This window comes from Falco punctatus, assembly GCF_963210335.1.
Source record: "Falco punctatus genome assembly, chromosome: 3".
NCBI lineage: Eukaryota > Metazoa > Chordata > Aves > Falconiformes > Falconidae > Falco > Falco punctatus.
This window is the reverse complement of record NC_137582.1, coordinates 38,795,768-38,812,958: the sequence shown is the minus strand read 5'-3', so window position 1 is coordinate 38,812,958 and position 17,191 is coordinate 38,795,768. Positions and strand designations below refer to the sequence as shown.

General features: G+C 38.4%; 1 protein-coding gene across 2 annotated transcripts in view; it reads left to right on the top strand.

Annotated features, from left to right (window-relative positions):
- ZFHX4 (zinc finger homeobox 4) overlaps positions 1 to 17,191 on the top strand; it is a 150,651-nt gene that overhangs the window by 28,490 nt on the left and 104,970 nt on the right. For both annotated transcript variants that reach the window (XM_080381344.1, XM_080381343.1), the window contains exon 3: positions 807 to 1,309. In XM_080381344.1, the coding sequence (XP_080237470.1) occupies positions 807 to 1,309 (503 nt within the window). The remainder of the gene's footprint in view (positions 1 to 806; positions 1,310 to 17,191) is intronic.

The following is a 17,191-nucleotide window of genomic DNA, read 5'->3' as shown; positions in this document are numbered from 1 at the left end:
ATTAATTGATTATGTAATGAGGTGCTATCAAATTAACAAACTAGAAAAGAAAAAGGCAGCTCTGTTTTCTGCAGGTTTTAATTATCTCAATAGATCAACATTTTCAGGCAGGAATGCAATCTTTTCTTTCTTACCTGACAATGCCCCTTTATAGTTAGCAAATTGTCTGTATTCCAAATGTAAGAGGAGGGCAAATTGGAATCAAATGCTCATGTGTGAGCGGTGTACTGTCAATCTGTTACCTAATGGCACAGATTTGTACTAAAAAGAGTTCTCAAACTTTGTTCAGTTCTAATGTTTCCTTTTTGATGTACCAAAATTGTCACAGTGCTGTTCACTGGGTGTATTTTAAAATTAGGAATGCTGAGATCTGGTACCAAAGTAGCTAAATTAGTATAGATATGCTTAGCCTAATTACTATACTGTAGATATATATATTGACCTACCTCCAGCATCATTTAAAGGCTATAACAAAACTACAATTAGTGCTGTGTAAGTTAATCTAGGCTTTTAAGTTACAAAAGCATTGCTGTTTTGTTATTTTATTGATCAACTTTCATGCCTTTGAAAATACAAATTCCAGAATGACATCATGCCCAGTAGGAGTAATTAAAGCTATCTGATGAGGGAATTTAGAAGTTGAAAGGGATGATTGTAATTGATCCTGATTCAATCCTATTACAGCTTTTTATAGTTTAAGCTCTAGAGAAAGCAAACTCCTTGTCAAGGCTTTATTTTACAGATTCCTTTGTGTGTGCTATGCTTGCTGGTCTCTACTTTCCCTTTTAATTTTTTTTTTCCTGTAGTAAATAATGAGCTGCCGCCTGAAATCCGACTTGCCAGTGGTCAGCTAATGGGTGATGACCTGTCCCTCCTTACTGCAGGAGAGCTGTCACCTTATATCAGTGACCCAGCGCTGAAGCTATTCCAGTGTGCTGTTTGCAACAAATTCACCTCTGACAGCCTGGAGGCCCTAAGTGTGCATGTGAGCAGCGAACGCTCGCTCCCCGAAGAGGAGTGGAGGGCTGTAATTGGAGACATCTACCAGTGCAAGCTCTGTAACTACAACACTCAGCTCAAAGCAAACTTCCAGCTCCACTGCAAGACTGACAAACACATGCAGAAATATCAACTGGTGGCTCACATTAAAGAAGGGGGAAAAACTAACGAGTGGAGGCTGAAGTGTATTGCCATTGGCAATCCAGTTCACCTAAAATGTAACGCCTGTGACTACTACACCAACAGCGTGGATAAGTTGCGCTTACATACTACCAATCACAGGCACGAGGCAGCCCTGAAACTGTACAAGGTAAGCCAGCGACAGCAATTCCAGTCCGCACCAAGTAGACTAGGGAATTAACCATTTAGTGCTAATTGAACAAGGCTTTGATTAATCAGCAGAATAAATGTTTATTGAACATGTGTATAACTGAACAAGAGCTATGCAGGCTAGTCAGGGCGGCGTGTTCCCCATGAGTCCTGTTGATTCACCTGAGGGCCTGTTTAGGATGCACTTTCTGTGAACACAGGAAACGTAAGTTTTTTTAAAAACAGGTCTCACGTAATAAATGAGGTCTCTCATAATAAATGACTAGAGGAGTTTTATATCTCTTATAACCTTTTCCGACTTTGTCTATTACATTTTGATCAGGAGATTGACAGGTATTATGGAAAATGATGACTTTTCCATATCATGCATAGGGAAGGAGATCACTTTCTGGCATATGTATCTGTTTGCAACCATACTCTATCACAGCCAAGTTATTTTACATTGGTTTTTTTTTCAGTAAGCACATGCAATATGCCACATTATTACCAAGGATATTCAAAAGTAAGCACTGTCATGCTTTTGTTTGCCCTTCTTTTCCAAGCCAGTAATGATTTTTCACAAACATGAAAGGGTGTGGTGTAGATAAATATGTTAGTAGAATGGCAACTATATTTTTATCTTTACTGGAAAAAACTATGTGGATATAATGAATATGTGGGAGTGATGAATACCATTTATTACACAACTTGTCATGACTTTTCCCAAACCCTAATTATGGGGTGATTTTTTTTTTTTCTGCAGTGTGGATTGGCTTGATTGTCTTGGTTCATGTAAAAAATATAACACATTCATTTCCAAGATGAATAACTTTGTAACTTATTAAAAATTCCTTTGTCTAGGGGATATAAAAATTCAGGAAATATTGCAAACCATTAGTCACTGTAACAAGCTCTAAATATGATTAGAAAATCCATTTTGCAAGTGTTATCTATTGATTTATACTAGAAATCTGTGATAACTAAACTATCAGGAGTCATCTGCTGATTACAGCAACTATGCTGGTTCTCTAATCATGTTGAAAATGTGTACACACAGAACAAATACAGAAAAGCCTCAGCAGACCTCTAGTTTAAACAAGAAAAAATATTTTGCTGGTGTTCAACCGTGTTCAAGTGGTTGTTCTGAGCTTACATGGTGCACAGGCCGTAACATGGATTTTCATTTTATAACCTGATAGTTGTAACCTTGGTGGATCTGCTGTGGACAAAAATGGCAGTAACACAAGATCAGGTCTATTATATTGTCCAACAGTGCTGGCTGCTCTTCTAATTTAATCATGTATTTTATTTAAGTTGCATTTTTCCTTAACTCTAGGGGGTTGGGATTTTGTGCTTCTTTGTGTCATTTTTTAAAGATCAAAAGTCCTGTTTTGAAAAGTGCCAAAAAAGCTGAGCCTAGTGACACAGTTAGCCTGTCTTAGCAGCAAAGCTGCCTTCATAACGTCCTGCTCCATCATCCGTGAAGCAGTTCCTTGCTCCCTCCAGTTACGCTGATTGTGGAGCCACACTCTAAGTCAGTTTTTTAAAACGATCTAAGTTAAACATAGTTGGTCCCTACCTCTTTTTTTGAGTGTTAATCTGGATGATTTCAATGGTCTCTTTTATAATGCCACCATTCAGAGATGCTGCTGCAAACCGTGTCACAGGTAAGAATGACAGAATGGGAGATGGGAAGGCAGAGGGCTTTTCTCAGGTGGCTTCACTGCCAAAGGCTTCAGATAAGATGCCAGCTGCTTATTTTTTTAAATAAAGCTGTAGGCATAGCTATGGAGTTGCAAGGTACAAACTATCTACCTAAAACCAGTACTGTCTCTTCCCTTACTCAGTCCAATTCCTAAAGTAAACTTGGTCTAATATGTTTGGGTTTGCAGCGTGTCCTACAAAACATTTTAGTGTACTAAGGCAGAGAGTCTCAGCTCTTAGCCCTTGTCACGAACAATGTCCTGCCGCTGAACCTGCTTCTTTGCCAGATCTTGGCTTGTTAGATCAAACAATTCAGTATTGCCTCTGTGGTGCAGCTATCATACACGGCCAATGACCATTGCTAATGTCTGAAGTTCAGTCTCTGAATCAGGGTGAAAGACACTCCAGTTGGGAGGGAATGCATAAGCTCTTAGACACCTTCTAAGCTTCATGTCCAACAGAAGGACAATTGAAAGTGTACTGCTGGTAAACATAGGGTTGCAAGCCTCCTGATACATATATTTTTAAAGACTTGTCCCTCGGATTGCTAGTAAGAATCTCAGCTTTTAAAAGTTTCTGTCCCTCATGACTTCTTAAGTGAAGCTTAAGAACCCTGCTAGGATTAACAACTTTCAGAAAGCAAGTAGCATATGCATGTGCTCACATTGTTTTTATCTCATTTTAAGGCTAATTTGAAGGAGAGGAAAACTTATTTAAAATATCACTTGGGGTATTATTATTATTATTATTATTATTATTATTATTATTGATTTGGGGCTGGCAGTACTACAATGTATCCCAAAGAGATGTGTGTACTTTATAACTGACTGCAATGCCTCTGTATGTCACCCAGAAAACTTTACTTTTAATTGTGGGTGTACATTCAGGCCTCAAGGTGGAAATAAATGAGATTTTGAAAGTGTGAGAAGTTATCTGCTAGCAGACTTGATAGTTTTGTCAGGTCTTGGTGAAGTTGTTGACACCAAGAGAGTTGTAAACTTTTTTTCTCTTGATACATCAGATAAACTTTTAGAGAACCTAAGGAAAAAAGAACATTAATTTGTATGAATAATAGATATATGCCTTGGGAGTGATATCGAATATTCATGAATTGTGTTTATATTCAAGCAGCTCCTCCAACTCTTTTAAAATTAAGGTGCTGTGAATATGGTTTGGCAATAAAAACTTTAATACTAAAACCATCTGAAAGCACAGAAAAAGAGTCTGTGACTTTGTTCCTTTGCTTTGTCAAGTACCTCAAAGTTTTTTCTTTAGTCATTTATATTTATTTAAATGTTATTGTTTTGTGAATTTTCTTTTTATAAATGTTGCCGTAACAGCTTGATTTCTCTTCCTGTGCTTAACTATTGATGGAATAAAGGGATGTCTTTTCATAAGCATAGCTTTTAAATAGACCATGAACATCAGAGTGTCTCCTCTGAAGCTCTATAATTTTAGGCAGCACTGAAATGTCACTTTTAGAGTTAGATTCTAAATGTGGCAAAGTGAAACCTTTAGCTGTTTTCTAAGTAATTTAAAAAAGAAATGGCCTGCTTGCTCTTTACAGAAGTGCATATTCAAATGGTCCCAGTAATGTGGCTGCCAGGAGCCAGAACAAAGACGGCCTTACCCTGAGTGAACTCAGCTTGGCCTAAATGTATTTCCCAAAGACTTGAATTTGGAATTGTGGAACTCAATATTAGCAAATTAAACCACGCAGTAGTTGCAAGTACTTGGCAGCATCCATCAAGAAACATTCAACGACTCCACAAGTAAACAGAGAAAGCCTCTATAGCAACAGAGTGCATTTCCATTCTGCAGGAGGAAGCGTTCAACTTCTGCAGGTTTGGGAAGCTGAGGCAGGGCAGTGATCTATCTCTGTGGCTATAAAGTACATATAGCTGGAACTGCTCTTAAGGAAGCCATTTTGTAGTTTAGTCGAATGGCTTTTGATTTCGAGAACCACATATATCATGTTCTGTGCTCAGAAAATAGTTTCCAACTACTTTTAATAAATAAAGAAATAGAGGGTAGCCTTTTTGCAAAGCAAACTGGAGTGGCTGAAAAGTTTTAAACAAGTAACTAAATGACACAATCAATTTCTAATCACAAATAGATACTTGAAGCTAGTCTATAAAAATATTAATCTATTAGCTGGTAATAGCTTTAATAAACATTACTTTTATATTGGATATTTACTGCAGTTTACTGCAGTGCAACTGTTTAGGAGCTCAGGGAAAGTGACGGGCAGCAGTTAGCAGACTAATACTCAGCTGTGTGAAAACTACCTTGGTTTTCCCTTTATTGACAAAATATTGATCCATAACACTATTAATGCTATGATTGTTAGTTCAGTCTGGGTAGACTCCTTTACCTCTCATGTTCTCAAACGGCAAAGATATTACCCAAAAGAAGTGACCTGATTTCAGTTTAAGAAGGTTAAAGGTTAAAGGTTAGCTCAAAAGCATCATCTGCCTAGCTGCTTAACTTGAAACTGATCAATTTAATGAAAATCTGTTTTGCAGATGGTGTTTTAATGTCTTTGGCAGGATTTAGGCAGCTTTAACATTAGACGTATGCTAGTAAAAATTATTTCTTTTATTTGACCAGAACAACACCTTTTCTTTTATGTTTTAAGGTAAAAGGCATGTGGGATATGGTATTTTGGCAAAAGACCCAGAAGCAGAAAGTGTTGATGATCTTTCCATATGGGCTCAAAACCAGAATACCCTTATGTCTATTGCTAACGATGACTGAAGAAACAAACAAAGCTGTATTCATTTTTTACCATAATGTTTTACTTTGAACCCATAAGAAAGAATTTCAGTCAGAGCTGTCCTTGAAAAAGGCTTGTCTTCTTTGCCTAGGGTGGAATGCAACAGCATTAACATTTTTAACCTGGTAGGGCATGCTGATTGTCTTTTTCAGACCTTGTATTTGTAGATCAGCAGTACTCTTTTTCCTACTCACAGACTGAGTAGTGATTGTGTTTTAGCTGTAGGTACCATAAATAATAAGGCAAATTAGTTAATCCAAATGGTAAGTTTTATCTGGTGGAGGTTATCTGAATAAACAAAGAATTAGATCCTCAGGAGTGTGAAGCAGAGCTTTGTGTTTATGTCTTCTGAGAATCTGGCCCTCAGTTTTTGCCAAGATAATTAAGTTTCAGCACAAGCATGTCTTTCTATTTTCAGATGTATGCAATTCAATAGGAATTTCTTGGGCTGCTAATGCAATACTATTATATGTTAGCTTTGTAATTAGCTAGGACTCTATCCTTTTGCTGAAATGCATTGTAATATTACACACACAAGCATAGCTTGCACGTAGCAGTCATGAAAGTGGTGCCCTTTGTTTCATATTGACCTTCCAACTTATTTAAAAAAGAGTTTACAATGAGCCTTTGTTTTGTCCACAAGTGATCATAAACAGCTTTCTAAAGAGCCCAATAAAATGAGATAATCACAAATGTATAACATCACATATTGAAAGGGTGGAAGAACAAACGGGGCTTTTACTATATTTTATAGGATAGATTTATTGTCTGTCCTTGGGTCACTTAGGGCCAAGAATTTTCACGGTCAGCTGCTTGGTCCTGCTAGCTAGCATCCTCTGCAGGAAATGCAAATACCATGCAGCACCTGCTCTTCAGTTGGGGTTATGCACCGCTTTTTTAAAGTGAGGTGTCCACTTCTCTGCTGGTTCAAAGTCAAAAGCTTAATTAGACTAGCTTTTTTTCTGCTTCTGCCATCAGCAAAGCAGAATAGTCTGTCTGGATTCCATAATGCTGTTTGCATATTTGGATTTTAAATCAGCCAGGGATAGTGAATGCTTTGCTCATCTTTATCATGTGCAGGAGGCACAAGTGGGATTTAGTCCTTAGGTAACTTTTAGCGTGACAGTTCCCCAAGGAACACTGCTTGGGTTTTTCTCATTATCCTTGTTCTGGATGAAAGCATCGTTGTTAGGAATTAACAACTGAGGTGGGGGATGTGAAGTATATGCATACAGGGATGAATGGACTAACAGCCCCGATCACTTTGTTTGCTTTACTTTCTTTGGCATGAAATGTTGATACTTGATCAGTCCAGAATTAACAGACAATCACATTCTTTTCATTTCAATTGTCCTGCACTAACTTTGTAATTTACAGTCAAATATCCTAGATATGTGCCAGTCCAATTATTGAACTGTCATTGTCCCAGTATGATGGTAAAAGAGGTCAGGAGATTGTGCAGCATTGATTTGCATAAAAATAATTTTGGAAAGGAAATTGGAATATGTCTGCACATCTGAGGAGCCAAAACACGTTTTGGTTAATCTTATTCTTGTTTGTTTAGGTGAAGAAGGCTGTTTCAAGTGATAAACAAAAGTTATTCTCATTTGATGCTAAACAAACCTCATGATAAGGGTATTTCAATTTTTATAGTGTTTTCAGATTTATGTTCATTTAAGGTTCTAAATGTTTTATGAAATTTGATTTCTATTGCAGGTTTTAGTTACTGTAATCCAGATTATGCCCTTGTGCTTTACACTTATAAAAAGAAACAAATGTTCAAAGAACACATTGTGTAGTCAGCTATACATAGTTATACATAATATATATGCCTACTGTATGTACTTATACACTATAGACAAGTACATTTATTTAAAAAAACCCAACAAACAAGGTGTGTGCTAACAGAATAGTAATTTCAAACCTATTTGTTTTTTATTTTAAATTTAAAATATAATAGTAAAGAAATAATTTTCACATTATATTTCATGTATATTTAATTTGATATTCAGATGTTGTCTGGCTCTGATAGTCCTACAAAATGGTCCTTGCAAAAAATAGCTTACCTTGTATTCAGCTTGTGGTACATTACTAAAGCAGAAAGGTACTCTCAAACCATGGTTTAGAGAATCCCCGTGTCCTTTCATTGAAATGCTGACCAGGATCCCAGTCTGTGTGCTGTCCTGGATGAGGATGTACAAGGCCACTATTTGAAAGGAGCCTGTACCAGATGTACAGGACATGGACTAGTGGAGCCTGAATTCGTAGCTCCTCTTGCAGAGCAGAAAGAGTGAGCAAGGAGGTGAGCAAAAGTAGCGTAAAGAGGATCAGCCTCATTTATTCAGTATGTTTGACTCACAAAATGGCTGTATAACAGCTGGTTTTTGTGCTTGGAGTTCTTTCATTCTGACATTAAGAGAAATATGTAATTATTTCTGACCATGATTCAAAGTAGAGATGCAGTGTATAGTGTATGTAAGAGTATTATGTCAATGTGAGTGTGTGTGTGTATGTGCATAAATAGATTGCAGCTATGGATTTAGCAGCCACTCCCTTCCAGCCTTGCAACATAGATTTCCTTGTTACCCTTAGGAGATTTTAGCTGCTATTACGCAACTCACTACAGGTGTCTTCTCTAAAATTGTAATTAGAGTTTACCATACTCTCCTAGGTGGGATTTTTCTCCAACATCTCTTCCATGTGTTCAAGAACAAGTACAAAAAAAAAGAAAGAGTGAGACATGACAGGAAAGTTATATTTTGACACGCATACCTGTACTTCAGCTATGCTATTGCGTTTGCTAAGTGATTTAGGAGCAACTTTCCCCTGGTCTATGCATTTGTCAGTCCATCCAGATAAAATGCCAGAATTAGGAAATTACAGGAGGGTTGATGGGAATAAAACCTTAGAGATCTCATATGTACAGGACTGAGCTCTGAGCTGTTTGATACGCAGCTTTTGAGACTGTATTGGCTCTATATGTGTCTATCGTGCTAGACAGACAAATTAATTTCTTTTTTTCTTTGGGGTACCCCTGAAGCAATGTGCCAGTTAGATTTTGTAAGGGAGGATAGTAAAGAGGCTGGCATGAAATGCTGAGAAATACCAGTTCTGTTGGTTTTAGCAAGAATTGGGTACAATGCAGGAGACATATTTTATTGGAGAAACTTCCATGTGTATGTTTGTGGGCAAAATGCAATACAGTACAACAGGAAATAGATAGTAATTACATGAAATATGAGTAGGGCTTTTATGTTAATAAAACATAAATTACTAGTGGTAGCTTGTAATATTTTTTATCCTGGTAGTCCTTCTGTTAGCCCAGCGTACTTAATACAGGCAGATAGTGAAGAATGATGATCATGCATCTTCATGCTGATATATAAAGAAAGTGAAGCTTTGCTAAGAACCACAAGACCTTTGCTTTGTGGACAGCAGTGAAGGAGGATGTCATGGGTATGACCCCCTTGGTCTGCAGCAGAAGGTGCCAGCCTTGCAGTTCTGCAGCAGACAGATATACAGAGCATTGTGCACCATAGCCTCAGGGGAAACTGTGTGTGCTACTCTCCCTGTGGGAGGGAAGGCATTAATATAATCTTTAGCTTTTAAAGGCAGGGGGCACTAAAGGAAACAAAAATTGAACAAAGGTAGTCCTTGAATGATGAAGTGTGCAGATTCCCATGCCTTGGGCATCCTACTACAGTAGCAGTGACAAAACAAAAAAAAAAAAATAGTTTTGTCATATATGAAGAGTATAAGCAATGCTCCTTGCTTATATGCAGAAATAGGAAACTACATATTGCTAATGGGAGACATGAATGGTAGTATACTAATCTTATTCCAAGAGTGGATATTTGACCACAAGTTGCCTAACAAACATTTTTTCCATTTTTTCCATTTAAATTTTTTCCATTTAAAACTGTGTTAATCAAACCATGCTGTTAATATGATTCACGTATCTAAAATACGTGACTATATTATTGCTGCATTGTGTACAGACAACCTAACTTACAAGGACAGTATTCAGGAGTCTGCCCAAAGAAAAGTTTATTTGTAACCTCTGTTCTCCCTTGTAAACTCTCCCAAAGAAGAGCATACGCCACTTCATTACACTGCTCCTGGAGAGAAAACCCATAAAGCCACCTCTACCAATAAAGGCAGCACAGAATCTGCTGTTCACGGATAGTTTGTGCCCAAACTTTTTATAGAAAAACAGGTTACCCTTATTCAGAGACAGTTCAAGTTCAGTCATGTTGTGATGACTCTGTTTAAAACAAAGTGTTACAGTGGAAACTGTTCTTACCAGAACTTTAACAGGCACTTCCAATGATCTATATCATCTCATTCTAAAGTTGTTTGACAAATATGGAATTTTTCCATTGACATCCTAAACTTGTGGTTGGGCCTATTGCAGTCCTTGCCTGGGGGAGTGGGGGAGGTCAGTTGTCTCCAAACTTCTTTATTAAGAAGGAAGATGTTTTCCTTGGGAAATCCTGAAAAGTTGCAACTGGCTCAAGTATCATACCAGCTTTGACTGATGTTATCCTTATGATAAATTCAAAACTCTGGGTCCTAATGGCAAAAGAAATGGAAAAGTACTTCTTCTTATGCCCAGAATCATAGAATCAGAATATCTAGAGTTGGAAGGGACTCATAAGGATCATTGAGTCCAACTCCCTGCTCCTTGTAGAACTACCTAAAACTAAACCATGACTAAGAGCTCTCCTTGAACTCTGACAGGCTTGGTGCTGTGACCACTTCCCAGGGGAACCTGTCCCAGGGACTGATCATGCTCTCAGTGAAGGACCTTTTCCCAATGTCTGATATGAACTTCCTCTGATGCAGCTTCATTCCATTGAAACAAGGTTCCTACTTTCTACATAATCTAGGCAAAAACTTGCTGTCTGGGAAATAGATTGGGGCAAAAATACTAAAGTTTTCTAATTGAATAAACACTTTGTGAATGACCAAATCTTGATATTTTCAGAGCTAGAACAATGAAACAAAGTCTGAGGAGGACCTTGGTATTCTTGCTCTTCGTGTCTGTGAGTGATGAGACCATGGAAAAAGGCTTGCTTTACTACTGAAATGAGGCAGCTTTTAGTATCTAGATGTTACTATTTTGGAAACACCCTTTTGGCATTTCCAGATATGCATGCATCTAATGAATAACTGGAAATTAGTAAGAATGAAGCTGGTGGAAAAAACCAAGCCCAAACTGCAAGTGTTTGTAAAAACCTTATGTCCTTATTTCTCCAGGAACTTCTGACACTCAAAGTCTTGGACCCAGGGAGAAGGCAGGACCCTGCTGGGGTATATCAGCACAGGATCTTCTGAAGTCAGCTCTCAGATGACAAAGATTAGAGGCCACAAAAAATAGTTTAAGACTAATTTTACTGAATTTGTGACCTAGAGTCATTGGGCAAATTTGAAAGCACTACTGTATTGGCTCCTGGGACTAACCCTGTTGCAGATACATCTCAGAAATAGGTGTCATACCTAAGTTGTGGATATCCTTTGTCAGTTTTTGACGTGCTAAAAGAATCTCATAGGCGATGATGAATTTGCTATGCTGTCAATGTGCTCTGCCTTCCAGTTCATATATTCACTGGTACTTCTTGTAACATATCAGGCTTCACCAGTATCTTCATGATACTTGAATTTCTGTGACTTATAGAACTCAAAGGATGAAAATATTTGGAACTAGTTACTAGGAATCCTGATGGGTGTTTTTGAGAAAGAGCAAACTCTTTCTCGGTTAGACACTTTGTAGTCTTTATTTTTTTTATTTTTTTTTTTCATTGCTTGAAAAACAAAAATAAGTTTGGGGGATCATCTATGACTTAACATATTACATGTAGGACCTGGATCCAGACATCTTCCAGTTTCTTTTCTTTCATGAGTTCTCCACTGAACATCTCAAATTCTGTGGCCTTAGCTACCTCAAAAGTATCAATCAGATGATAAGGTTTACCTAAAGCACATTGGGGTATACAAAGGACAAGAGCTATGCTGGTTGTGAAAAGCTGTATGTATGTAATATTTTTTTATGATAAAGAAGAGAATTGAGCAGGTAATCAATAAAAAGAGAACTCTGAAATCTCATGTTACAGAGTTCAAGCCTGTATCCCAGTTCTCTCAGCTTTTGTGCTCTGCAGATACAAAGGCTTTGTGCCTCACGTGTTCACAGTAGGAGCTAAACAAATGTCTCTCTTTTACTTCTAGTAGTTGTTTGTCCTAATAGATTTAGAAGGTAAGCTCAATACTGTCTGGACTAGGAAACAGAGCATGGCATTGGGAAAAAGGAAAATGTGTCTCTAACTGAGCAGAGGTGAGTGAGAGGTTGGTCTTCACTGTGTTTGGCAGTCTAAATGGACCTTATCGAAATGTAATTAAGCATACCACTTAATTTCTTCACATATGTGAAGAAATATCTATCTGTCTTTCTGTCAGCCTATATTTATCTGTACAGGTGCTTAGAAAAGTGTCTGTTACTGGGAGGAATGACTTAGAGATGGAGTCTGAAGTTGTTCATGCTCATGAGAACTCAGACAGATATTATCCAACACTAGTCTTAGGGAGCAAGTCACAGCTGGGTTTCTTGCACAGGGGGTGCATTGCAGGGAAGCAAAAAGGCTGGGTTTTCATGCTTATAAAAATGTACACTTCTCAAGATAAACAGAATTTAAAAATATGTGTGTCCATACATACCACAGTCTTCTACTGTCAGCTGCTATATTACTGTATAAACGTCTATATATGTTAGTGTCTGCTGTAGTAAAGGTTGGATTTTCTTTTCTGTTGTAATTTCCTTCTCATGATTTTCTTACAAACATTTTTAGGACTAAAATTATAAGGACTTGGTCTGGTGTAAAGAACATCTCTTTCTTCTTTGGAGCTGTTTCTGAGTCAATTAATCATGACATATCTTTCCAACCTGTCCTAATGAAAAGTACTGCACTGCAAATAAAGTTGGTCAAGTACATCTCTTGTAGTGGCTGTCCGTAACAGAAGAGAATGCTGCTTTATAAGCAACAACACATTAATAGGCCAAGTATGCAATCATCGTCCTAACACAGCAAATTATACCATTATTCCACCTATCTAATCTCTTTGCTCTAGACTGGCTAACAACAATTGCTTCTCAGAGCAGAGCAAAAAAATCTTCATGGGCTAGTATGGAACAGTGTTGCTCATACTTGAAAATTCCTTTCCTTCTTATATACCCTCTGTACTTAAAGAACAATGAATTAACATAATACAAATTCAAATATGATTTTTTTTTTCCAAAAAGGTGTCTTTGGGTGGTCTTATATGTACATAAACATCAAATCAATTTATAAACTGAACTCTTGGCTCAATCACATGCAGTGGGAAGGAGTTCCACAGGTTAATTTAACCTCCATATAAATATATTTTCTCAGCTTTTAAAAATTTCTTTTAAAATTCATTTAAGTTATTAAATTTTGTTTGTTTAGTCATCTGGTAACAAGAAAAATCATATGTTCTTACTTGTTTTATGGACTTTCTATATAATCTTTATGTCTTCATAACAAACTTTATGATTATTTTATGATATTTCTATCATGTCTGTCTTTTACTTACACTATTCATACACCAAAGAATTTCAATCTGTTCTGTGTTTCTTTTAGTGGAAGTTTTTCCACGTTTCTGCTACTCCCATCACTGATCTCTGAACTCCTTCTACCCCTGCTAATTTTTTCTTGAGACATACAGATATTTCAGAACTGAACACACTGTTCTCAGTGGAGCTGTATGATCTTACTGTCCCATGCCTGGTGCAGCCAAAAATATAATCTGCTTTAAACAAATCCTATTGCATTCAGGGCTGGAAATATGTTGCCTTTCATTGCATGTCTCTTCCCACGCCCTCCTTCATACTGGTGCCCAAGTGTCCTAGAGTGGTTACATTTAACTTAGATACTGGTAACATGTTTGATTGGTTCAAATTAATCTTTCTAATACACATTTTCTGGGATTCATTTGTCAATAATGAATTTCACCTGCATGCTCAGCTAACTTTAAACTCTCTGGCATTCCTGATGGTTCTTTGGCTGGTCTTGACTGGCATGAATTTGTTTACACCCTCTGCAAGGTCAGTCCTAGTTTGATGTTAGGAGACACAGAGGTAACTTTTGTTCTGTTAAATGGCCTGTTAGTTCCTCTAGCTTCTTTTCTGTCTCTGTCAGTTTCTAATCCATAACTTTTTTGTCTCTGTGTTAGATGCCTGCATTAAGTGGTTAGGTCACTTCCTACTTAGTCAGACGAGAGGGAAAAACTCCAGCTCTGATTTACCCCATGGAAGACTTCATTTCCCCCTAATATTAAGAAGGTGAGGGAAAGAAGCACCCAGCTTACCCCCATGTCACACGTCTCTTCAGACAGCTGCTTTCTGTTGCTTTCCCACATTTATTGCTATACATAGTGACTTGGGGTGCAAATACCCATAGGCAGTTACCTATTTATTAAGCGCAAAGAACAGAAATAGCTATTTAGCCATCTACCTGCAAAGTTTACCCCAGATACTAATTTGCTGGTGCAAAACAGAAGATGTTGTTTCTAATGTGGACTACAAGGCTGAGGCATAACTCAAATGGACTCTTTGTAGTGTGCTCTTTTTATACTGTTCAGCGCTAACTTTAATGTATTATTGATTGTTATTAAGGTACACCATGAAATACAGATGGGATGTCTGTCACGGCTGAAATCATATTGTGGGGGCTGTGTTGACTTTTGGATTGTTCTGGCCTTCGTGCTGCTTGACGTTAAAACCTTTCACATTAGGGTTTAGAGGAGAAAGAAATATATAGTTACTAAGTTACCCTGTATGTAGTGTGAAGTAATGTGAAAATACGATGCCAAATGCCCTCCCCACCAAGTCAGCCCAAAATTTGAAATGAAATACTAATTTCGGAGCAAGCCAGGAAGTTCCCTATTCCCTGTGCAAGTATATACAAACACTAATGGAATTGCCACCTGATTTTCAATTAGCTGTGCTACCTGCCAGTGGTGAAGGAAGTGCTACAAGTGGAGGCATTAGGTGTCTGATTTTCAGAAACGCTGACTGCTAGCGGCTCCTGTTGATTGCATGTGTTTAGCATCCCAGGGTCCAAGGTCTCGCTCAGATGGTGACCAGCCCCTCTGTGCTGGCTGCCAGCCTCTGTCCTTGTACAGCCCTCTTGACTGGATGTATTGGCTAGTTTGAAATACACAAAAATTCCATCAGAGGATCAATTACTGCTGAAATGTCACTACTGAACCCTGTAATACTGCTAATTAGTTAAAGCAAAAGAGTCACATTGATATGCATTTATTTATCTTGGCAGTAGCTCACTGAATATCTTTTCACAAAATTAGGTTTGAAATACTTTAGATTCTCCCCCCTCCCTCTTTCTGGAAAGTTAAAGTATGTAACTGTTGGCTTTTTTCCTTTTTTATATTCTACGCCCCCATAAAGTGAAATACTTCTAAATGATTATCTCCAGCAGTTTGCATCTCAGAATAGTTTACTTCTATTTGAAACTCTTAAAGAGGGATTAGTCATCGGAGAAAACTTGAAATAAAGAAACGTATGGCAAACACACAGTCACAGGCCAACCCTCTCTAACCGTGCCTCAGCTGCCTTTCTGCCATTAATGGAGCAAAAGAAATTGGAGATTTGATGCAAGTTCCCTGCCATGGGGAAGGGCAGGGTTACTGTGCTCATGTCAGGGAGTCTCCGGCTGGCAGAGTGCCAGCCGTGTGTGCACTATCCTTCCCACTGCACGCCACGCAGGGGATGTGTCAGGAGAAGGGCTGGGAAGGGCAGTAGCCAGAGTGTGTGTGAGCGTGTCTGTGACGAGAGAGAAATCCCCTCAGCACAGGGAGCTGTGGGGAGCTCCTGGGTAGGGCTGGCTTAGGGGGATGCTGGTGGCTGCAGGAACCTTTTTGTCTGGGACAGAAAGGCAGCAGCTACTGTCACAAACGGTAGGGTCTGACTGCAGTTCTGTATTTTGATCTCTTACTCAGGTAAGTTTCATTTCTTAGGCAATCGTCTTGGAGGGAGCATGGCTGGCCTGTGTCAGTGCACTCTGGGTGCGAGGAACTACCACAGTTGTTTCCAAGCTCTGTTTGTTCTTTTCAGTTGCTACAACATATACCAGGCTTTCATTCACACACCCTATCCCCCATCTTTTCATCTAGTATTTAGCTTTTTGTGAGGATTATTTCCTCAATTTGCCACAAAGATAAGATATTCAGCTGTCAAAGACACGAGCAGACTCTCTGAGGTGTTTTCTTTAGTATGAGATAGGTCACATTGTTAAACAACAGTCTAAACATTTGCAGATACAGGAAAAATACGTGGATTTTACTGGTTGTGTGGCTTTTTATCCTCTGTAGAACTTGTTTGAAGCCATAAAAAAATCTCTTTGTTTCATATTAAAATTGTGATGAGAGGAAAGAGATGGGAAGAACATGGGCCAGATCGGTTGTAGTATTGCTGATCTCAGTAGTGTTACTCCAAGAATGGAGTTGGCCCCAGAGTTTTCCAACATGACAGTGTTTCTTAACTCTGTCAATTGACTGGGACATGGCTCTCCTGTGGTTTGACTACTGTGGTTTGTCACTGCTGTGAGAAATTATCCAGTTCAAAATGTTCTGTTATTTGGGTAATTTCTTGCTGAAATTGATGGTTACTGTTTCTGGTTTTCTCCTGAAGTTTATTTCTAGGGTTTTTCCATTTGTTTCTGGTGCTCTAGAGAAAAGGCTAGTTACAAAGGAAGAGTCAGAGAGACTGCTTTGCAAAGAGGGCGTGAAAAAGAGGAGAGGATTTGAATTTGGAAGTGTTTTCCCTCTCACTGAAACAGCTCCCCTGTTTGATAAAGTGTGTGTTGTTAGGATGAAATCCACCTCCTAAATATCTTTTACAGATCAAAACAGGTTACTGGGTACTGATAACCATGACATACTTTGTGAGCATACACACTAGGTCACCTCATCCGTAGCCTGTTTCTCCCCCTAAATTATTCCACATTTGTGAGCATTTTCCAAGCAGCTACTATTTAAAACCAGAAAGCCTCCACCCTGAAAGGCCCCAACCTGTCAGAAACATTTCCTCTCTTGCCTCAAGCTTGGAATTTCACTCCAAAATGCCAGCTCCCTCAGGACTATGTGTAGTGTCATCTGTGCTTCATGGTTTACTCTCTGAAACCTCAGTTCCACACACAGACAGCCAGGGTTTACCACCTCACCACATTCTTCTTCTTGCTGCTCTACCAACACCTCTACGTGTCTGTTTTCCCAGTGCCATCTACATCTGGAACAGTGTCATTTCTGCAGCATTTAGCCCAATTTTGCTCTTGCCAAGCCCCAAATGCCTTTACATTTTTTCTCTTTTCTGCC